At 57.3% G+C, this 22,509-nt stretch overlaps 2 protein-coding genes across 7 annotated transcripts in view; one reads left to right on the top strand and one right to left on the bottom strand.

Moving 5' to 3' along the window:
- Window positions 1-2,156: 2,156 nt before the first annotated feature.
- Window positions 2,157-15,439, top strand: WASHC1 (WASH complex subunit 1). The gene is made up of 11 exons (XM_030834737.3): window positions 2,157-2,256; window positions 3,346-3,499; window positions 11,718-11,829; window positions 12,034-12,180; window positions 12,331-12,467; window positions 12,716-12,851; window positions 13,006-13,207; window positions 13,299-13,454; window positions 14,045-14,197; window positions 14,865-14,933; window positions 15,070-15,439. The coding sequence occupies exons 1-11, from the start codon at window positions 2,217-2,219 to the stop codon at window positions 15,207-15,209; spliced, it is 1,446 nt and encodes a 481-aa protein (XP_030690597.2). The 5' UTR covers window positions 2,157-2,216; the 3' UTR covers window positions 15,210-15,439.
- Window positions 13,483-22,509, bottom strand: part of DDX11 (DEAD/H-box helicase 11) — a 71,909-nt gene continuing 62,882 nt past the window's right edge. For 3 of the 6 annotated variants that reach the window (XM_060306493.1, XM_060306491.1, XM_060306492.1), the window contains 8 exons: window positions 19,354-19,426; window positions 18,931-19,034; window positions 18,145-18,294; window positions 17,815-17,883; window positions 17,596-17,696; window positions 16,809-17,248; window positions 16,478-16,632; window positions 13,483-16,374 (listed from right to left, as the gene is read on the bottom strand). In XM_060306493.1, the coding sequence (XP_060162476.1) occupies window positions 16,345-16,374; window positions 16,478-16,632; window positions 16,809-17,248; window positions 17,596-17,696; window positions 17,815-17,883; window positions 18,145-18,294; window positions 18,931-19,034; window positions 19,354-19,426 (1,122 nt within the window). In that variant the 3' untranslated portion in view covers window positions 13,483-16,344. The remainder of the gene's footprint in view (window positions 16,375-16,477; window positions 16,633-16,808; window positions 17,249-17,595; window positions 17,697-17,814; window positions 17,884-18,144; window positions 18,295-18,930; window positions 19,035-19,353; window positions 19,427-22,509) is intronic. The other 3 variants (XM_060306494.1, XM_060306495.1, XR_009565543.1) reach the window with 2 other exon arrangements.

Raw genomic sequence — 22,509 nt, 5'->3', positions numbered from 1 at the left:
CTTCGTAACCGCCGTTCTGGCTCTGTTTGGATCTGACGGCTCTGAACACCTCGCACAGCGTGGACTCATACAGCTTTTGTCCTTCTGTGTCCGGCATTTATTTTTACTTTTTAAGGCGGGGCGGGCACCGGGCGGACTCTGCGGGGAGCTCGGCCCGCAGATCCCAATCCCAGAAAATCCGGGCTGAAAGAGAAGGGGCAGTCAGTCAAGTACGCCTCCGAGCCTGTGGGTGGAGGGGACGCGGAGGGAGGGGAGGGGCTGCGCGAGGAGGGGCGGGGCTGCGCGGGGACAAGGGGCAGAGGGCGCCGGGGTCGTGCCCGGTGGCGGGGCGAGGAGCCGCTGAGGGGCTGGGGGCGAGCTGAGGCCTGAGGGATCGAGGCGCGGGCGGCTAGGGCCCCTGAGCCGCGGCGCCGAGCGAGCGGAACTGGCGGCTGGAGGCGGGGCCAGAGCTCGGGGCCGGGAGCGCCGGGGAGGCGGAGCGGGCGGCGGCGGGGCCCGGCCGGCGGAGCGGAAGCGGCGAGCGTCGCGCAGGTGAGGGCGCGGGCCTGGCCGGGACGCGCGGGGCGGGGGTGGGGCCGGTCGCGGAGGGGACGGAAGGAGGCGGGAGCGGCTCCGGGGGACGCCGCCGGGCCGGGAGCCGAGGCGGGAGGCCCGGGCCCGGTGACTTCCGCCTCGGCCGCCGGCTGGCTGGCGGACCCGCGGGGCCGGCCTGGGCCTCAGTAGGAGGGTCGGCGCCCCCCGCCCTTGTCGGTTCGCGGGGAGGGCCCGGCTCTCGGAACGTGCTGCAGTGGATGCTCAGACCCTCCGTTTGCGGCCACCCCTCCCGGCCCCTGGATGACCCCACACCGCTTTAACCCTGCTTGGGTCCCCGTTGCCTGCCTCCGAGCTGGGTGTCGGGCGTGGGTCGCGGGAGGGATCCCGAGCACTTCGAAATTTATCAACAGCATTGTGAGAGCGGGTTTGCTCTATGTTCACTTTTCTGGGGGAATCCACAGTTTTTACCAGATTCTCTAAGGTAGCGCCGTCCCATAGAAATATTATGCGAGCCACATATGTGACTTTAAAAGGAAACGGCGAAATTAACTTAGTGATGTGTTTTATTTAGCCCGCTGTATTTAAAATACGGTCATTTCAACATGTAATCAATATTTAAAATTTTAATGAGATACTTTACATTCCTTTTTTACTAGGAAGTTTGAAATTTGGTGTATAGTTTACACGTAGACTGCATTTCAAGTGCTCAATAGCGCATGTAGCTAGTGGCTCCTGTATTGGACGACAGGTCTGAGGTTTTCATTCCGGGCCTGCAGGCTCGAGGCCACACTCCTTGCCGTGGTATTCAGTGTTTTTCAGTCTGGCCTCTTTTTTTTTTTGCTACTTAGCCACGGATGGTTTCATCCTCATTGCCCAAACCACTTGCCCTTCCCCTACACACCTTTGTTCAATTGTCCCTTCTGCCTGGGGTGCTCGCCCTGCCCTGTCTCCCTGGGTCTGGCAGGGAGGTACAGCTTCTGCTAAGAGCTATTCCTGACTCCCCTGACCCCAGAAGGGGTTTGTCACTCACTCCTTCCTCAGTGTCCCCTAGCACTGGATTCATGGCTGGATTAGAGCACTTATCACCTGCTGTTTAATTGCTTTCCAGGCTGTCTTCACAGCTAGTATAGCGTCCTCTTCATCTTTGTTGTGATCATGGCCAGCACCTGACAGTCGATGAGCACCTGTCAGCAGACAGAATGAGTAAAGTGCTAAACGAAGCTGTAGCGTTTCTTAATCCCTGAACAGACCTGCTCCTTCCTCGCTTAGGAGCTTTGTGCCTGTTGTACCCCGTCGTGCATGGACACACACGCAGGGTGTGGTGCCTGACCATGAGGAATACGTCACAAGATGAGCCCAGAAAGTTCCTTCTTTCTGCCTTTTACTCCCTCTCTGTCTTACAGATGGGAAACCTGAGGTGCAGAGCTAAGTTAGGACTCCAGGCAGATTTGCATCAGTGTAAATGCAAAGAGGGATGGGGGTGGGGTTTTTGAAAGGCAGCGAGTTCCCAGAGGGTCAGGCTCCTCAGGTGGTTTGGGATCAGCTGGCTCCACTTTGGTCATTTGATGGGCGGGGAGAGAAGCGGGGAGGTGAGTTACTCCTGGGCCCTGATGAGGATTCTCTGCAGGTTCAGGTCTAGGAAGCTGAGGAGCTCACTGCTGGAGAAAAACTTGGAGAGCAGAATGGTCATCTGGGACCAGGAGAAGTGCTGGCCTAGGAAGGGTAGGCGAGAACAAGTTGGGTGGAAGGAAGGGCAGGGGAGGCCAACAGAGGATAAGCTCCAGCTTGCTGAGGAGATCGGCGTGAAACATGGAGAATAACCACTGCCCATTGAGAAGGGCAGTGCCATTCTCAGTCTGTAGGATGAGAAATGGAAAGAAACAGATTCAGAGAAGGCAAACAACTTACCCCAGGTCACACAGCACTTGAAACTCAAATGAAGCCTCCTAAACCCTCCATGCCACACTTACCCAGCCCCACCCACACCTCTGTTGCAACCAGGGACCCCAGCGTGGTGCCTAGAAGAGCAGGTCTGGGGCACAGTGCCAGGCCTGCTTAGTGTCTTCCTCACTCTTCTGCCGAGGGGCTGCGACTAGGCCTGTTTATAGGGGCTTGGTGCCTTGATATTCTGCCCGGTACCTCTCGCCAATCAAATCAGTGCCGTCTGCAGTGTGATTGCTGCTTTGGTGGCAGCAGGGAGCAGAGTTAATTAAACCCAGTATAAATAGGCTGACTGCCCCCCTGTCCCCTGCCCCCATGTGCCCCGCCTTCCTCCTGGCCCCCCTTAGCTCTGGCCTGGGAGAGCAGAGCCCAGACATCCTTAGCCCTGGAGTCTGCAGCCACTGCCTGTCCTGTCTCGGGAGCAGGACGCTCGAGTCCACGTTGTCTGTGCTTCCCAGACCCGGGTTCCGTTTGGGAGTTGACACAGGCAGCTTCCCCCCCAAACCCTTCCCTCTTTTTCACTCTGCAGCCAGGGTTTCTTTCTTGTTCATCCAGGCTTTGGAGGTTGAAGTGAGATGAGGTGGGGAAGGGGTGCCTAGCTGGGTTCCAAGTGCCTCCCGGCAGCTAGTCAGCGTTGCACCTCCTCTGAATGCTTCGTGTCAGTCTCTGGCCCTTAGCAACTTCCCTCCCTCGTTCACCCAACAAGCTTCAGCAGAACACCAGCTCCTGTGAGCGCCCAGCCTCCCACCCAGTGCTGTGTCCCCCCGCGCCACCCCGTGCAGACTGCTGGGCGGGGGGCTGTGCGCCCGTCACCTCGCCCCGTGGCAGGTGGATGTGCGGGTAGTCCTGATGCTCAGTTCCCACCCCCAGGCACCATGACCCCCACGGGGACCCAGAGTCCGTTGGCCGATCAGACCTACGCGGTGCCCCTCATACAGCCAGACCTGCGGCGAGAGGAGGCCATCCAGCAGGTGGCGGATGCCCTGCAGCACCTACAGAAGGTCTCCGGAGACATCTTCAGCAGGTGGGTGCTGCTGCCACCCTCACCTGATCGGGGGCTGCTCCCCGCCCTGGGCAGTCATCTCTCCAATCCCAGAATGCACCCTCTCAGAGCACCCCTTTTGGTGATTCTTGGTCCTGAGGGGGACCCAGCTGGCTTTCTTGTGCCCAAGGGGCCAAGCTGGGTGCCCAGCTTCGAATTTTATCATAAGAGCTCACTACCTCCTGTCCCTCTTAGCCGCTGGGTTCCTTGTGCACCCACCCAGTGGTGGTACAGCTCTCCCAGCTCATGCTCTTCCCCCTCTGGGGGGCCCTGTTCCTTCGCTTATTCCCGCAGTCAGCGAATATTCGCCCAACACTTCTTGTGTGCAGGGCTCTGTGCTGCTCTCTTCAGTTACAGCAACGACTAAGGCAGCATCTCTGCCCAGCCAGAGGATATACTCCAGCAGCGGAGACAGACTCTAATTGATTAATTGCATGTTAGTTAATTAAAATTGTGGCAAAACCTATTTTTAATATTTTTGTAACAACTAATATTTGCATCACGTTAACTGTGTGCCACCACTGACCTGAGTGTATTCACTCATTCAACCCTTTGTCCTGTACGGGTCCTATCTTTCTCTGGCCATGAGCAAGCTGAGAGGGGCATAGAGCTTCTCCTTCCTGGGTGCCCACACCGTGCCCCCTGAAGGCTGGAGTATTTGACTGCCTGACTCAGGTCCCTCTGCTGGTCAGGTCTCCCACACCGTCCCCTGCTTGTACCCCAGACCAGGAACCGCGACGCTGCAGCATGCAGTCTCCTCCCCCACCAACTGGAATTCCACCTCTTCCCAGAAGCCTTCCCCAATGGGGGCAGACAATGGAGTCATTGTCTGTAGCTGGACACAGTCCAAACATTAGATCCCCCTGACTCTTTTGCCTCTGGGCTGCCCACTAATGCACCTGCCTGCCACAAGCCTATCCCGGATGTAAATGTACCCGAGGGCGGTGCCCCGAAGTAGTTAAGGGGGTTGACTCTGGAGCAGACTTCCTGGGCTCCAGTCTGGCCTCCCCATTTGCTTGCTCTGTAACCTCGGGCAAGTTACTTAACCTCGCTGTCTCAGTGTTCCCGTCTATAACCTGGCAGTAATAATGGTACCTTCCTCGGAGGATTGTTGTTAAGATGAAATGAGTTGAGGAGGAAGGACTTGAAGTGCCGGCATATAGTAAGCATTCAGGACATGTTCCTTCCTCTTATCTGGTGACATCATCTCTGCTCATTTGCTGCCTATTCTGGCCCTCCGTTAACCTGCTATCAGTAGTTATAGGAAGTGTTAGGTGCCCCTTCTGTGCTAATTTTTGTGCTAAATATGCCCAAGGAACACGTAAGCCAGAGGACACAGGCCTTTAAGAGCCATTGGTCCCAGATGATGGCCACCCCATGCCTCGTGATTGAAACGGATGCTAGAAACGATCCCTCAGAAATACTCGTGTTTCCTCACCAAGACTGTGACTGCGCGCTTGCCTTTCTGCAAGGGGGGCATTGGATTTTCAGCATACTTTCCTTTCCCTTCCTGGTGTTTGGCACCAGTGGACATTTTCACGTTCCTCTGCCCCTGGATGGGGTGAGCAGAGGGCAGGAAGGCCATCTCATGGGGAGGGAGTGGCGAGTCGGTTGAACATAGGCTCGGCATGGCCTAGGGATGGTAGGATGCTCCCAGGAGCCTGGCACCTGCATCCATGCTTCCCTCACCGCTGGGTTCCAGGTCCCCCCATTGACCCCCCACCACGTGCCCAGCATTCAGGTCAGAGGGATACTAATGGTGTGTGGCATGGGGTTCCCGTCCTCAGGGACGTCGTCGTCTAGGATGGGAAAACAGCCATCTGAGCTGATTCTGAGCCGCGTAGCATGAACTGTGTGAGCTCCTAGGGGCCTAGAGGAGAGAGAGACAAGAACTGGCAGCACATTCATCAGTCAGACTCCCCAAACCAATAAGCAGAAGTAACCCGTGCATAGAGCAGGCTTTGGAGCTGCAGGGCTAAATGCTGTCATCAGGGCCTGGTTTTGCTCTCATCCCATCCCTGCTCGCTACTTCTGGGTTGGCCCCATTCCCAGACAGGCCTCGCTCTTGCAAGGTAACCAGTGGGCCCAGGGTTCATACTCAGGCTCAGGTCCAGCAGGAAAGAATGTCTTCCTCTGCAGCAGTTCCTTCGGAAGTCCCGCCCTCCCACTGGCCTGGCCTGGTTCTCATGGCCATCCCAGAGCCAGTGGCTGGGGCCGCGCTGGCGGGGAGGGTGACACAGCAGCTGGCTCAGACCTCGGTCACATGCCTTACCCCCAGGCCCTGGGTTTAGCGCCACCCAAAGTGCAGGACCGAGCCTGTGGGAGCGATGGCGCCCCCATAGGAAGCAGGCTGTTACGGAACGAGGAGGGAGCAGATGCTAGAGAGGAAAACCAGCGCCTGCTCCCCCAGGTCAGGGAAGGCCTCCTGAAGGAGGGGTGCGAATGGGGCCACGCGAACGGGTTCTGGCGAGGCCGGGTGGGGAACGCCGCCTGAGGGCCCTCCGCTGGGGCCCGGAAATGAGTGCCAAAGCCTTGAGGCCTGACTGGACGGCGGTGCGCCCCAGGCCGCGGGGCCCTGAGTACCTGAGTGCCGCCTGTCTCAAAGGTCCACTCCTTCGCTCAGGACGGGGCTGAAAGTCAGCCCTCCGTGTGTCTATGCCCTTGGGAGCCCTCCTCCCGCTGCTTTACGTCCCTACGACGCTGGGGACGGTCCCTGGTGGAAGGAGCGGGCAAGAGGATGTGGCTGAGGGGAGAGCTGGGACATGTGAGTCAGGGCCGTGGGGCTTCGCCCAGCTGGATGGGGCTTTGAGCTTGAGCCCAGGGTTTTGGGAGCCCGGATAGGTTCTTGAGCCAGGAGTGATGGGACAGAAGCATTTGGGGAAGGTTCATCAGGCAGCCGTCCCAGGGGAGCTGCGCTGTGGGCAGGGAGAGGCTGCGGTCGGGGTGCCGGGGGGTGGGGGGGGCTGCAGGTAGGGAGGCGGATAGGAGACACTGCAAATGGAATAACGACAGGACCAGATGACAGATTGGGAACAGGATGAAGGGGAGGGAGGGGTCGGGGACGACAGGGAGTGGGGAGTGCCAAGCCCCGCCCCCCATTCTGCAGCAGGGGCTCCTCTGTTCTCGCGGGCTTTTGCTGAGAGATGTGACCCCAGCTTGGAACCTCTCCCCTTGAACGTGCTCCTCTCCTTTGCTTTTGCTGAGAGATGTGACCCCAGCTTGGAACCTCTCCCCTTGAACGTGCTCCTCTCGCAAAGGAGAGGCGGCAGGTGGAGAAGAAATGCTTTATGTCTCTGCTCCCCGCCTCTCCCCCCCAGCTCAGGCGCAGGCCCAGCCCCTCAGCCCCACCCGGAGCCTGGGCCCCCAGGCAGGTGAGCGTGTGGAAGGTCGGTGTCCCCAGCCGGCTCCTTCCTCCCGCTCCTTGCAGCCCCTCCCTGGCTTGTCCTCCTGCCTAGCAGACCTGCCCTCACCTGCCCATCATCACCTGGGAGAAGCCATCCACAGGGTACCCGCCCAGAGATGTCCCCTGCTGCACATGACTTCCATGAGGGCAGAGGGGCAGCAGTGGGGGCAGGGCAGACTAGGACTGTGTGTGGGCTTGCCCTCCCCGGCGGCCCCAGCCCGGCCACTTGGCCTTTGCAAGGCTCCTTCCCTTCCTCTCCTCTTCCTTTCCTCCTCCTTTCTCCCCTCTTCCCCCCTTCCTCCCTTTTCACCTCCCCACTCTTCCTCCTCACTTCCTGCTTCCTCTCCTTGGGCCCTTCCTCCCATCTCCCCGCTCCCCCCCGCCCCCCCTTCTCCCTGCTGATCCGCACCTGGTGCCTTCCAAGGTTAGGAGGCCTCAATCAGCTGCCTGCGTAATTAGCAGATCATTCTTAATTACCCCAGTGAGTGGAGAAGATAAAGGGGAAAGCAAGAGCTGTTCAGGGGACCGGCTGGGGGGTGCGCGGGGTAGGGCTGGCAAGGGGAGAAGCAGCAGCAGTTAGGGCCAGGGGAGTGGCCCTGTCACAGCAGCTGACTGGTGTGATGATTGGAGGGTGTGGCAGCCCTGCAGGGGCCATGGGCCTGCGGCTTCCTAGGAAACCCTCCCATACGGCCATGGGGGTCAGCTTTGGAGGTGGTGGGGACACGGAGCCCAGGCACTGTCCTGGCCCCCTAGGTGTGTCATTGACCTTGACCACTTCACAGCCCAGGCCCCAGCCAGAAGAGCCCTCTGTGCTCCACTCTCTGTGGTGCTCCCTTGCAGAGTGCTTTTCCTCATCTGGAACTTTTTTCTCCGTGTCTGCTCAGCACTGCCTGGAGCCCCTCACCCCTCCTAGTCTGTGGGTGGTAAAGGTAAATGTTGACCAAGTTCTTGGGACATGTCGGCTTGTACAGCTCATGAGACATCCAGTCTCTCACTTTGACCTTTACAGCAATTCCACGATGTAGAAGTTACAATTCCTGTTTTTCAGCTGAAGAAGGTGAGACATAGATCAGTTAAGTGACTGGCTGAAGGCCACACTGCTGCTGTCCCCAGGTCTTTGGGACATTGTAGTTGTTTATCTCCTTGAGAGCAGATATGTGTTATCTGATGCATCTCTGTCCCAGGCTCTCAGCAGACTGACTGAGCCAGTTCCTTCCCTGCTGGTGTCCTGGTGACATGCTATAGGGACGTGGCTCCAGTGATGAGCCTGGAAGCTGACCTGCCTGAAGCCAGCCACCAAGCCAGGGGCTCTAGATAAATAGCGGCAAACAAGTCGCCCTCTTGCCACCAGCCCCGCTCACTCCTGGTGGGTGTTGCTAATCAGTCCTGACTCTTGGTCCCAGGCCCCATGTGGCCCAGCAGGCCATCCTAACACTGCCTTCCAGGCTGTTGTCGCTGCCAGTCGGTAGAGATGACACACAAATTGAAACCTCCTTCTCACCCTTGGCCTGAGATTGGGCTGCCTGGGGACTTTGTCAACAAGCAAGGCGTTACTTAGCCATCCTAGGCTCTTGGATAAGAAAAGAACCCTGGAAATCCCATCTTCCGTTCCCCCTGTCCCACACAGGAATCTTCCCTGGAGCATCGCTGACAGGTGGGCATCCAGCTGGAATCTGATTGCTTTGCAAAGCCATGCAGCTGTTTACAGGAAAGTTCTCCTTATGCAGAACTGAGAGGTCTGTTTCCATGTAACTCCTCCCACCGGCTGTAATGCAGCTCACTCTCTGGGGTGACAGAAAGTCTAATCGCTTTTCCGCCTGACAGCACTTGTGATCTTTCTGATATCTGAAGGGGATTTTCATATTCTCGAAGTCATCTCATCTTCAGCCAGAACATCCTTCAGTTATCTTGTGTGATGTGAGCTTCCCACCATCACCCGCCTCATCACCCTCCTCATCACCCTCCTCTGGTTGTTCGTTAGCTTGTCATTTTGCATTCAGCCAGTATGTTACATGTCAGGCGTTGTCCCAGGTGCTAGAGATGCAGCTGTGAATCAGACAGACCCTGTGGTCTAGAAGGGACTTCAGAGTCCTCTTAACATGTGGAACCAGTTTGAAGGGGACACGGCTGTGGACGAGGTGGGCGCCTGGCGTAGATGAGCTCTGTTTTCTCTGTAGTGCCTCGAGAGTGGACGTTCCCTATTTTTTGAAAGAAGGTGGGAAAGATCTCAGGAGCTGTGTGCTCTGAGATCTCACTTCCTTTCCAAGCTGCTTAACGTGCTTTTAGCTCATAGGTAACCGAAACCTCCTGCTAGACCTCCATCCTCTGTGTTTGTACCCTTGACCTTTTAAACCTGAATGCTGAGCTTCGCATTCATTCCTTATCAGTTTCATCTTTTCTGGCCTCCTGGCCTTTCAAGATCCTGTGAGTCTGGATTCCATCGTGCAGACCGTTTTGGGGCCTCCCCATTTGATGCCCCCAGCTTACTAATCAAGTGTCGCATGAGTGTGCGGCGCCCTGCCAGAGACCTTCGTGCAAGGCTGAGATCAGTCCATTCTTCAGCCGTGCCTTTGGGGCGCTGTTGTTCTTTGGCTCTGATTTTTCCTAAATGTGCTTTCCTCCGGCCCGCATAGCTCCATCTTGTCCACGGGATTTTGTGAGAAGCCGTCAGAATCCTTGCTGACTCAAGCTGCACTGTGTGTTAAGGTTTTCCCCTGATACGCCAGTCTAATAACCTTGTCAGAAAAGAAATGCTATGAATTTAGAACAGTGCTGGCCCCGGGGACCTGCCTCTTCCATTTCAAATTGCTTACGACCCTCTATTTAATAACCCATTCCGGAAATTTGCCAGGATCCATTGTTAAGCTTGATGTTTGTAACTTGGAGAAATCAGATGGAAGACCCAGACAGAGCCGGCTGTGTCTGGCTCCAGTTCCGACGTCACTCCCACCCTCCGTGGCACCTTTGAGTGGAGCGGTTACATAACTGTGAGGTTGCTTCAGCCCCGGGCAGCGTAGGGCTGAGCCTGGAGCCACAGGAACTGGCCTGTGTGCAAGCAGGGAGACCGGTCTCCCTGCCGGAAAGCTGGGGCTCGGACAGGGTGCTGGTTCTGCGTCTCTCCCGGAAGGAAACCGTGCCTCTTGTTCTGTCTGCCTTGCTGCCCCACTCAGACCAGCCTGTCAAGGAAAACTAAGCTGGTTTGGGTCCCTGCTCATAGGCCAGCCCCTGCATCCCCGAGCCCTTGCACACGAGGGGCCAGGAGTAACCAAGGAGATTTCATCAGGGGTGGAGACCCCTGGGTTGTGAAGCTGGCCGATCAGGTGTGTTCTCTGGGGGCTAAAACATTCTAAAGTTGGTGAGGGTGGTTTAAGAAGGTTGGGCCAGAGTCTTGACTGTTCACTTCAACCCGTTAAAGGAATCCTAGAGTTCCCTGGCCGCGTGGTCTCTGACCCCGGGGACCGCGGCACTCCTCGGCCATCCACTCACTGTGTCCTCTGGCCGTTCCCCGGGAGCTGAGCTTGCAACTCTGCCTCGTCTCTCGTGCCTCGCTGTGTGCTCACTCCTGCCCGGTGAACGTGGAGATGTGACCACCGCTGTGGATGTGGAACACGGTGGCCGCGGGCAGGTGTCCCTGGAGGTAGGGGAGCGCTCAGGCGCAGGCCGCCCTGGCAGGGGAGCCGGAGTCCCCGTGCAGTGAGAGGTACCTCGTGTTGCTGAGTAACGCAAGCGAGGCTCGTGTGCGTTTACCTTTGGGGCACGTGGTGTTAGCCATTCAGTAACTGCAGAGGGACCCCTGCAGGTGCCAGGCGCTGTTCCAGGCTCTGGGAACACAGCGGGGAACAAAGCCCTTAGCCTAGGAGTGCACAGGAGATGTGTGGTGACAGGTGGCTCTGTGTAATGGAAGAACTGGCTGGGGGTTGGAAAGTGACAGGTGCAGCTTTAGGTTCCGTGGTCGGGGAGGCCTCAGCGAGGGGCTCAGTGAAGTGAGGGACCAGCCGTGTGGGTATCCAAGGAGACGGCAGAGGCCACGTGACAAGGCGGTGTGTAGCATGTTCAGGGAGTGTAGCAGGGCGCCGTAATCCGGGGAGGGGGCAGTGGCAGCCCCTAGGCAGCCCGACCACAACCATGAGAACCACGGTGGGGACTTGGATTTACCAAAAGCTGCCTCTTATGTGCCAGGCAGTTCCTTGTGGACAGCTCCAGGACTTGAATTCAGGCCCTCTTGCCTGTCACACAGCCCTGCTGCGCTCTGGTTTCCTCCACGTAAGTCATGACGATTCTGCCTCTGCTCACCTGGGCCTGAGGCTGAGAACCCCGGCAGGCAGGAACCACGTCCCTTCAGGTGGCACGTACAGGTGCCAACTTGGGGCCAAGGTGATTGCCCATCCCTACCCAGAGCTCCAAGGAACTTAATACAGTCTGTTCCTAGACACTTCAGGTTGGATGGTCCTGGTAGAGGTCACCTGGGCAGTTCTAAGATCGGGCCTGACAGCGGGTATTGCTGTGTTTTAAGAGCCCTTACCCGAGGACCTCCGTGGCGGTCCAGTGGTTAGGACTCCACGCTCCCACTGCAGGGGATGCGGGTTCGATCCCTGGTCGGGGAACTAAGATCCCGCATGCCTTGTTTTGGAGCACTGCCAAAACAAACACACGCAAACACAAACAAAAATTTAGGCAAGAGCCCTTACCCGAGCCCCTGGCTTCGCAGGTTTGCCGTTAAAAGCAGAAGGGGTACAGGAGGCTGCAGGGGCTTGGGGAGCAGCCTTCAGCCCCTGTGACTTTTTTTTCCGGTGGCAGGATCTCCCAGCGAGTAGAGCTCAGCCGGAGCCAGCTGCAGGCCATTGGGGAGAGGGTCTCCTTGGCCCAGGCCAAGATTGAGAAGATCAAGGGCAGCAAGAAAGCCATCAAGGTAGCGTGTGTGGCCCTGTCCCTCTGGCTGGTCGGCAGTCCCAGAAATCCCCTTCCCTCCCCTCTCCCCATGCCTCTGAGGCTGCCAGCTCCCTGCTTCAGCCACTCCTCCTGCCCAGGCTTTCCTGCAAGCTTTCCTCCTGCCCAGGCTGTCTGGAGCTTCTCAGGCCCCCTGAGGAAGTGCTCAGACTCCCCATGTACACAGGTGTTCTCCAGTGCCAAGTACCCTGCCCCGGAGCGCCTGCAGGAGTACAGCTCCATCTTCACGGGGGCCCAGGACCCTGGCCTGCAGAGACGTGCCCGCCACAGGGTCCAGAGCAAGCACCGTCCCCTGGACGAGCAGGCCCTGCAGGTCTGACGGGGGTGACCTGGGCCCTGGGGAGGAACTGAGGCCCACCCCAGGATTCTGTCCCCTGAGGACTCTGACTGCAGTGGGGGAGGTCACTCTGGCCTGGTGCTGAAACCCACCATCCCTCGGTCATTTCCCGTCACCCCACCGCAGGAGAAGCTGAAATACTTCCCCGTGTGTGTGAGCACCAAGCCAGAGCCTGAAGATGAAGCCGAGGAGGGGCTGGGGGGTCTCCCCAGCAACATCAGCTCTGTCAGCTCCTTGCTGCTCTTCAACACCACGGAGAACCTGTAAGGGGGGGGCGGGGGGGGGTTGGCCTGGCTTAGTGGGGGGCCAGGGGCACCAGACTTGGGTGCCGCAGAAGTCTGCAACGCGGGAGCCAGGAGGCTCCTGACCAGTTGGTTTTGCCTGGTAAGGCCTGGGAGGCCGTGGTACAAACTAATGGTGGCCCCGATGAGGTAGGAAAGGTGGTCCAGACCACGGGCCTAGAACAGATGTCAGATCGCCTGAGCTCCTGACCTCCACCCCTCCTCTGTAGGTACAAAAAGTATGTCTTCCTGGACCCCCTGGCTGGTGCCGTAACAAAGACCCATGTGATGCTGGGCGCGGAGACGGAGGAAAAGCTGTTCGATGCCCCATTGTCCATCAGCAAGAGAGAACAGCTGGAGCAGCAGGTGGGGAGGGATGATGCTTGGGTGGGGAAGGGGACGTGGTCCTGCCGTGTGGTCTTGGCCAGGGGTCTGCTGAGCCCCTCACCCCGGCCGGCTGTGGCGGGGATGGGCGAGGCCGCTGGCTGCCGGAGGCCCGCCACATCTCCCGGTCCCACAGGTCCCAGAGAACTACTTCTACGTGCCCGACCTGGGCCAAGTGCCTGAGATCGATGTGCCGTCCTACCTGCCCGACCTGCCGGGCGTGGCTGACGACCTCATGTACAGTGCAGATCTAGGCCCTGGCATTGCCCCGTCGGCCCCTGGCACCATTCCAGAGCTGCCTGCCTTCCACACGGAGGTGGCTGAGCCTTTCAAGCCTGGTGAGCCGAGAGTTGGGAACGGACTTGGGCGGGAGCACCCCTGCTTGGCCACTTTCTTGCGCAGGCACCTTCTCACACTTTTCCCACCTAGAAGATGGGGTGCTGGCAGTACCCCCGCCGCCACCGCCGCCGCCACCAGCTCCGGCCCTGCTGGTCAGCGCTCTCCCACCTCCGCCCCCAGCCCAGACCGTGGCCCCGCTGGGACAGCCAGCCAGGGAGGATGACAGCGGTGGCGCATCTCCTTCAGGTAGCAGCGGCATAGGGCACGCGGGGCAGGGAGGGGTGCTTTCTCTGAGGGTGCCCCTCATTTCTGGATCCCTGAAGGATTTTCTGTAGCTTAGTTAAGTGGTCATAAATGCTAGATTTTCAGAGTAGTTCTAATTACAAAATCTTGTTCTACTGGGTTCATAACAGCAGTTTCAAACCATGTCTCTGGAGCCTGGACAGGGGGAGCCGTGAAAAGGGGGCAACTAATAGACATGGAAAACTACAGCAACAAAGTATCCACGTGGCCCTTAAGTTGTAGGGTTTCGGTTTTACTCCTGTATCTCCCAGTCCATCTCCAGCACCCAGAAGTGGCACAGAAATCCCGTTGGCTCCTGTGTTAAGTTCAGACACTCAACACACTGGTGATTCCCAGGGTCCACCTGTGCAGCGTGGCACCTAAAGCAGGTGGGGCTGGAGAGGGACCGGCCGAGCCTGGGCAGATGCAGGCAGCGTCCAGGCCGCGAGTCTCCTCGCCGAGGAAGAGCCCTTCCTCAGACACTGCCCAGGGCCGCCTCTGGGCCGCACGGCCAGGCCCTGCCTGAGCAGCCTCTTGCACCCTTCCCACCCCAGTCCAGGGAGCGCCCAAGGAAGTGGTTGACCCCTCCGGTGGCCGGGCCACTCTGCTGGAGTCCATCCGCCAGGCCGGGGGCATCGGCAAGGCCAAGCTGCGCAGCGTCAAGGAGCGCAAGCTGGAGAAGAAGCAGCAGAAGCAGCAGAAGCAAGGTGCGGCCGGGCCCGCGCGCGAGGCCCCTCCTGCTCCTGGGGCCTGCGGTGGGGCTGTGCTCTCTACGCCCGCGGGGGCCAGAGCCGCGGCCACTCAAACTGCAAGAGCCTGCTTAGACTCTGCCAGTTGTCCAGGAAACGGGCAGGGACCTGGGATGTTTTTAGGGACGGAGACCTGGCTAAGTCCTGCTTCTCTAGGCCTCTGAGACTCTGGATTACGTCAGCCGTGAATCCCCATGGCTGACATAAATACCACACCTGGGCCTAAAGCAGCAATGCCCTGGGAGTCCAGTCCTGAGTTTTGAGTCCCAGCTCTGCTTCTGAGCTTTGCACTGTGACCCCAAGCAAATTGCCTAATTTCTCTGGGCCAGATTCCTCATCTGTCCAGCGAGGCTGCTCGTCTGTGCCCTTGTCTCACAGGGTAGCTGTGACTGTTGTTACTCAGAGGTTACCTGTGTTCTTATGAGCACTGACCAGAGCTCCAAGAGCTGTGGTGACACATGGCCGCGGAGGGGCCGGGTGTGAGCCGTGGCGGCCTCGTGGCTGCAGAGGGGCCGGGTGCGTTGAGAGCACAGAGGACACTGATGGAGCCCTCAGGGTGTTAGGCAGGCTGGATCTGGTCCACCCCTGGCCCCTTCATCTTCTCCCCATGGCTTTCCTGTTGCAGTGAGAGCCACCAGCCAAGGTGGAGACCTGATGTCGGATCTCTTCAACAAGCTGGCCATGAGGCGCAAAGGTAGGAAGCAGGACGCCGGCTGCCTCCCTGGCTGAGGTCGTCCACATCCTTTTTTCTCACTGTTTCAAGTCTCTAGAGCCCGGGTGGACTGGTGCCCCAAACCAGCCCCCCTCACCTTCCACCTTTGCCCTCCCAGGTATCTCCGGGAAAGGACCCGGGCCGGGGGCCAGCGAGGGGCCAGGAGGGGCCTTTGCCCGAATGTCGGACTCCATCCCGCCCCTGCCTCCCCTGCAGCCAGCCCCAGGAGAGGAGGACGAGGATGACTGGGAATCCTAGGGGCTCGCTCGCTCCGCCTTCCCCAAGCCCCCGACTTCATCACGGACAGGCTCCTGGGAGGGAAGGGGGTCACGGAGGACCGGCCAGCTCTGTTGCCTGGAGCTGCTTCAGGGGCTGCGCTCTGCCTGTGCCTCACCCACCCCCTCGGCCGGTGCGCGTGCCTTTTCCCTAGAGACACTTTGTGGCCAAACAGTACATGAGTCAATAAAGAAGTACGACGCCAGAACCGAGCATAACCCAACAGCGCCCTCTTAATTAAGAGACCACAGCTGCACAAAATGCAGGTGATGTCCCTCCAGGCCGGGTCTCAGGTAGCGGGGGCAGGGAGAGGTGTGGTCAGCAGGGGCCAGCAGGGGGAGGGACATTTCCACGCAGGAAAATATGTCTCAGTGACAGACACGGGGTCGCTAAAAATAGCCTCGCTGAGAGCCTGATGGCCCTCAGCATAATTGCTGATGTCAGGCAAAGCGGAGTCTCCGCGTGGGCTCCAGTGCTGGTGCTGGTGGGGAGGGAGGGGCCCCTGCCTGGGAGGACCTAGAGCCGAGCCGGGAAGCTGATCCTGCTGCAGGGCCAGGAGCGGGCCTGCAGGAAGACCAGCGGGCAGGAGTGGGGAGCAGTTCTTAGCAACTCAGAGCAAGAAGGTGGTTAGGGTGAGCAGAAGCCCCGAGAGAGGGTGAAAGGCCTAGAACAGCTACTTTTAGCGAGAAAGGAGAGGGAGGGCGGGCCTGCCCCACCTCACCTCTAAGAATGTGGATACTGAGAAGCAAGCAAGGGCGGAGGTGCTGTGGCCTCCACAGTCGCGCACAAAGGCTGGCCGGGAATCAGGTCAGGGAGCTGGACTCCGGGCCGTGCCGAGTGGAAGACAGGCTCAATTCCAGGGAGGGCACCTGCCCTGGGACGGGCCCAGGAATGGCGGGGCACTGTTCCTTCAGGATCAGCCTCATTTTCTCCTGTTGGCTTCTCCACCTATTCCTAGGTCCCGGCAGCCCACTGATTCCAAAAGGGGGCTACCGCGCTCGCCACCTGGGCTTCACAACTTCTTAGGCAGGATCGCTGCAGACCAGGCCCAAGACAACATTTCTAGTGGGCGGGGTGAAAGGAGGGCCTGGTGACCAGGCAGTGGTGCAGCCATCTGTCAGGAAGAGCCAGACTTCTCTCTATGAAACTGCGGAGAGAGGGAAAGACAGGGAGACACCGGCTGGGGGCGGGGCGGGGTGGGGCTGGGGGGGTGGGAGGTTCTGGGGACGAGAGAGAAAGGCAGGACTGACCTTCCGCAGAGCAGCAAAGGCAGGGCCAAAGGTGGCTTTGACCTGCACGCGATCCCGGATCCAGGCCGGCAGCTTTGCCAGGATAGGAGGGCGGGCGTACCGCTGGTCCAGGAGCACGATGCTAGCAAAATCCTTCTGATGCCTGATGGCCCTGCCTGGATGGGGACAGAAGTTGGGGGTCTGAGTTAAACCTGCCTCCCCCCACAGTGCGTTTCTACTGTGTCCCCTTCCCCTTGCTCAGCACTCGGGCTGGAGAGATGGCAGGTGAAATCCCTCCTTCCTGTCGCCTCACTCTCCAGCCATCTTGCCAGCAGCGTCAGTCCAGGCTCACCTATGGATTGGTTGACGGCCTTCATACACAGGTTCTCCACCAACGCCTTCCCAGGAGGCACCTGGCCTGGGGCTCGGGGCTGGGAAGGGGAAAGGAGGTGACCCGTCAGAGCGGACTCTTGCCTCCTCCTAGTGTTCTCAGTGACAGTGACATAGCCGGGCTCTGGAGCGGGACCCGTGGGCCTCATGGGCACAGCAGCCGGCATGATAGGTGATGGCATGGAGAAGCTCAGGGGCTGTGGAGGGGGCGTCCCATCGCTCTGGAGCAAACGGGACACACACGTCCCAGGGCAAGGGGGAGTCACAGCCGTGGGGTGCCCCCTCCCTTTGACCTCCGAGGCACTGGCGGTACTCACGAGGGTCTGGTCCAGGTAAGCCATCTTCTCCTGCAGCTCTGCAGACCTGATGCTGGGGAAGGGCATGCCCACCATGACCACACACCTAGGGCGGAGGCACACGCGAGTCACGGCAGCTGCGCGGTGCCCAGGACAAGGGGCCCGTCCTCACCCACACCTCCACTCCACTTCCTTCCGCCTCTCCCTCCCCTCGTCCCTACCACCTGGAGAGGGTTTTCTCAGCGGAGATATCCAGTCTAGACCAAGGAACTGAGTCCTGATCAAGTTAGGGGCTGCCTGATTTTCCACCTGGCCCCAAAGGGCCAAGTCCAGAGTTGTTGCATCCGTGCACCTCGCGGGTGACGGGCCTGAGCAGTCAGCCCGGGTGTGGACTCCGAAGGTGCCAGATGGGTGGGTGTCAGAGCCGCGGGAGATGGGAAGCCCACCCCTTACCGGCCAAGGTTGTCAGAGAAGTTGATGCCTTCACTCATCTTCCCTCCGACCACGGAGAACATCAGGGCCCCTGTCACCATGCCCCCTGCCTGGCCACAGTGCTGCAGGAAACACCCAGCCCAGAGCTGCAGAGCCAGGGCGTGGATGCCAGCCACGGTACTTTCAGCTGCCAGCGCCACGTGCCCTTTGGACCCAAGGCCTCAGAACCACACCTCTTACCTGAATGCACCTGGAATACTCCAGCAGCACCTGCTCCACCTGGTTCACTCTCTGGGGCTCCTGAAATATCTGAAGGTAAACATATAATGTCTCCCAGAAAAGGGTTTCAGAATGCCTGGGTCTTGGGTGGCTCTTGGCCTTATGTTTTCCAGACTGGGGACTGGAGAAGCCCACAGGGCCAGGGCCCTTGGGGAGATGCCCTGGATGGTTATCAGGGATTGGAAGCGGAGGTAAGGAACTAGCGGAAGCCCCCGCACACAAGAAATGCAAGGAGGAGCTCTGGGTGCCAGCGTCCTCTTGAGTGGGAAGTCCAGCAGAGCAGCCACTCACCTTCTTCCTGACAGCCAGGCGGGCCAGCAGGCCACTCTTGTCCCAGTGGGCGTGGACCTGGCGTTGGTACGCATAGGAGGGAAAGAAACAGACCACCCCTCCCGGCACCACGTTGCACAGGTTACAGAGGATGCGACCCATCTCATCCATCTAGGGAGGGAAGACAAGGAACCTGCCACGGAGCCATTCCTGAAGCCCCCCAAAAAGGCTCAAAGCCAAGTACAGCGACCCACGGGTGACTGCGGGGGAGCACGGCCAGGTGGCTCCCCGGGGCGGAATGTGCCACCCTCCCTACCACACACCCGATGATGCTTCTGGCGCCTGGTAGCATCTGTGACACACCACGTGCTGGCACACCAGAGCCAAACCCACTATGGGATGCCGCTCAGTCCACTGTTCTCCAACTCCCAACATCCTGCTGGGGATTAAGCCCCGTCTGTGACCAATCAGGCACTGAAAACCCCAGGCATGCCACTAGAGGTGTGCCCCCAACACCCGCATTCCTGCCCAGGCGGAGCCCGCAAAGCCAGACGGCAAGAGAACCAAAGGCACTGAGCAGCCTGCTCGTGAGCTTCGTTTAAAGAAAACGTCCTCAGCAGCCGAAGGCATGAGGCTGGAGATGGCCCAGACCTTCCGTGGTAAACTTCTAGATCCTGCCCACCCTGTGCCAGCTGTGATGGGAGAGCCCAGCGCCTGAATGCTCGGCCCGGGGCAGGGTGCCCCCAGCCCGAAGTCTGCCTCCTGCCCCCGCAAAGGCCGTGGGAAGGCAGGCTGCCTGGTACGGACCATCTGAGGCAGCTCTCTCTTCTGGTACGTGAATTCCAGCTGCTGGTTGGAGGGCCCGCTGCAGATGACGAGGGGCAGGATGTTGTCTGCAGGGATCACGTGACCTGGCGAGACCCAGTGAGGCTGAAGTGGAGTCGACTGTCCCGCAAGGCAGAGTCCAGTAAGAGCTTCCCCCGACCCTGTCTTCCAGACTAGGAAGAGCAATTCACAGCCCCCGCCCCCCACCCCGTTTCCACACGGGACCGACTCAGCGATGCCCAGGCCTCTCCGTGCAGACACCGGGGACGCAGAGCAGGAGAGCCTGGAGATGGGGAGCTCGCGAGGAACTGCCCTCTTGTGGCCTCAGCCCCCGGGCCTGACAACAGCACACGGCTGAACAGTGACACGAGGCCCAGCCTCGACACCCTGGGCATGGGTCCTCACCACAGGAGAACTCCACCACGCGCTCAGCTTCCACCCCGGCACACGCCAGCAGCTGCTCCCGGAAGTCGGACACCTGCAGACCACAAAGCCAGCTCTGTCACCTCCCAGAGGCCTGGGCCAGGAGGCGACAAGTACGTAAGAACAGAAAAGAGAGGCAAAAGGAAAGGCTGGTAACAGATTCGTTAAAAGAAAAAAAATAAATAATGATACCCAGTGTTGGCAGCCTCATTTAAACCACTTGTGGGAACAGCAAGAGAAATTCAGCAATTTGAAACAGTGGTTCTAAACCCTGGCTATGCAACAAAATCACCACTCGGAATTTAAAACATATATATATGGTCAGGGCCCAGCCCAAACTACTGAATAAGAATCTCTAGTGGGAAGACATATGCATTTGTATTTTTAAAGAGCTCCGGGTTTTCACCTATCAAACTGGCAAAAATCCCAAGGTCTGACTGCTCTCTGGAGAACCAGGCATTCTTATATGTTGCCTGTGGGCCACAGGATAGCACGACTCCTGTGGAAGGGGAATTTGACACTATTTAACAAAGTAGACATATGTTTACTTTTAACCCACAATCCCCTATCTAGGCATCTCCCCTGAAGTACAGCTCCACAAACCAAACATATGCGCAAGGACAGTCCCTGCGAGGTTATCCGTAACATTCTGCATTTCAAGAGAGACTGGCCGAAGGAGCTACTCCCCCAGCAGACGACCATGCAGCTAACAGAAGGAACGCAGACCACCCTGTGCACTGCTAACGTGTGATCGCCAGAGCATGCTGGGAAGTTAAAGCTGACTGAGCTCCCCTTAATGTAAGAAAGGAAAGGGAGGGCTTCCCTGGTGGCGCAGTGGTTGGGAGTCCGCCTGCCGATGCAGGGGACACGGGTTTGTGCCCTGGTCCGGGAAGATCCCACATGCCGTGGAGCGGCTGGGCTCGTGAGCCATGGCCTGTGAGCCTGCGCGTCAGGAGCCTGTGCTCCGCAACGGGAGAGGCCACAACAGTGAGAGGCCCGTGTACCGCAAAAAAAAAAAAAAAAAAAAAAAAAAAAAATTAAAAAGGAAAAAAAATTTGCTCATCTTTGCAAAAAAAAAAATTAGAACGAAACACTGGAGGAATAGACCAGTAGCTAATAAAAATGATTACCTTTGGGAATGGGGAACGGTTTGAAGAGGGACAGAGGTGAGACTCTCTGAATACGTCTTGCTATATAGTTTCGACTTTTGAACCATACAGATGTGGACATTTTTAAGAACATAAAGTAAAAAGACAAACTAAAATTGAAAACAAAAACTGAAAGCCTACCTCCCTATCAAACTCAGAATATAGCCACACAGAGAAAAGCTTGACTTCAAGTGACTTTGTATCACTAATGACCACATATCCTTAGTGGGGTACTTTAAAGGCAAAAAATAAATGCATGTAAATGAATTCAATCAGTAGTTTCTTGTTAGAATACTGGTATAATTTTTTTTTTTGTTGGGGGGCACACTGTGCTGCATGTGGGATCCTAGCTCCCCGACCAGGGATCGAACCTGTTCCCCCTACACTGAGAGTGCAGAGTCTTAACCACTGGACCGCCAGGGAAGTCCCAGAATACTGGTATAATTTTGAAACTATTTTAAGTATATTTGAGATAGAGCAAATAAGTAATTATGTTAATGTGATAAGAAATCAAACTGCAGTGTAACAGATACTACGTAAGGTCAAGTAAAATGACTGATTTTGATACAGAAATGTCACTGTGGACTCATAATGTCTGAAAACTATTCCCTAGGTCTGTCCCCTGAAATGGCCTATAAACGGTGACGACCCAGGAGCACTATGAACGCCCTAGCTCCCAGATGTTGGTTTCTAAGTACCAATCCCCCTTTGAAGAAACCAGGGCACCCTGGACAAATGAATGATTCCAGGTCTGGGGCAAGGAAAGTGTTAAGGTGAGCCCGGGACATTTTTTGTGCTGAAAGCAGGGAAGCATCCCAAGACTAAGGGGGCCATGTCAAAGGGACCAAAGCAGCATGAGGGGTTCCCACAGGCCAAGTCTCAGAAAATCTGAGCGTCAAAAACAGCGACTGTGGACTTCCCTGGTGGCGCAGTGGTTAAGAATCCACCTGCCAATGCAGGGGACACGGGTTCGAGCCCTGGTCCAGGAAGATCCCACATGCCACGGAGCAACTAAGCCCGTGTGCCACAACTACAGAGCCTGCGCGCCACAACTACTGAGCCCGCAAGCCACAACTTCTGAGCCCACGTGCCTAGAGCCCGTGCTCCGCAACAAGAGAAGCCACCGCAATGAGAAGACTGCACACTGCAATGAAGAGTAGCCCCCGCTCACCACAACTAGAGAAAGCCCGCGTGCAGCAACGAAGACCCAGCGCAGCCAAAAATAATTAAAAAACAACAGCAACAAAAAACAGCAACTATAAATGATTCTAATACACCAGTGAATAAAAGTCTACTTCTATACACAAAAAAGAAAAATGGAAAAATAATACAGCTACAGGGGTGACTCTAACAGGAAGCTGAGGTTGGGAGCTGACGGCTTGAGGAGGTTGAAGAGCCTTTGCCTTTCAGCCAGTAAGTCTTGGTTCTAAGACACATCCTAAGGAAGTGACCGCTGTGCAGAGATGCAATTGTATCTCCCACTCTACCAGTTAAAACAGAAGAACTGCAAATCGCCTAGATACCTGACAAAAGAAGGGTGATCGTATGTAACATATTCACATACGGAATGAAGTGCAGCCAGAGTTGGGCAGGATAAATGCATATTCGCTGACAAGGAAAAATGCTGAAGATGCTTTGCTGCTGAATGAGAAAAGCAAATTACAACAGCAGCATGTGGAGATACCATTTTTGTTTTCGTTTTTTAAATATGTATGTGTATTTGTAAAAACTATGAGTACAAAGACTACTGGAACGATATACGCCAAAACGAATTTTTGCTGGTGGAATTATGATCTATTTCCTGTTTTTGCTTGTCTCTGCTCCCTACAATGAAAATATAACAGTTTCCTAAATACGTATACTAAAACTTAAATTTATCAAAGAAAGAGAAGGTTGTATCTATGGTGGGTACAGGAATGGAAAGGCACTCCATTCTGGGTCTGAAGCTCCAGAATGGCTTTCTCTGGAGAAGTGGCTACAGGAACACCAG

The sequence above is a fragment of the Globicephala melas genome, chromosome 10 (assembly GCF_963455315.2).
Source record: "Globicephala melas chromosome 10, mGloMel1.2, whole genome shotgun sequence".
NCBI lineage: Eukaryota > Metazoa > Chordata > Mammalia > Artiodactyla > Delphinidae > Globicephala > Globicephala melas.
The sequence above is the reverse complement of the archived record's forward strand: the minus strand, read 5'-3'. Positions and strand labels throughout refer to the sequence as shown.

Coding starts and splice junctions, on each gene's coding strand:
- WASHC1 (XM_030834737.3), top strand. CDS start 2,217: ATGGTCATCTGGGACCAGGAGAAGTGCTGGCCTAGGAAGG. Junction 3,500..11,717: donor TCCGGAGACATCTTCAGCAG/GTGGGTGCTGCT, acceptor TTCCGGTGGCAG/GATCTCCCAGCGAGTAGAGC. Junction 11,830..12,033: donor GCAGCAAGAAAGCCATCAAG/GTAGCGTGTGTG, acceptor CCATGTACACAG/GTGTTCTCCAGTGCCAAGTA.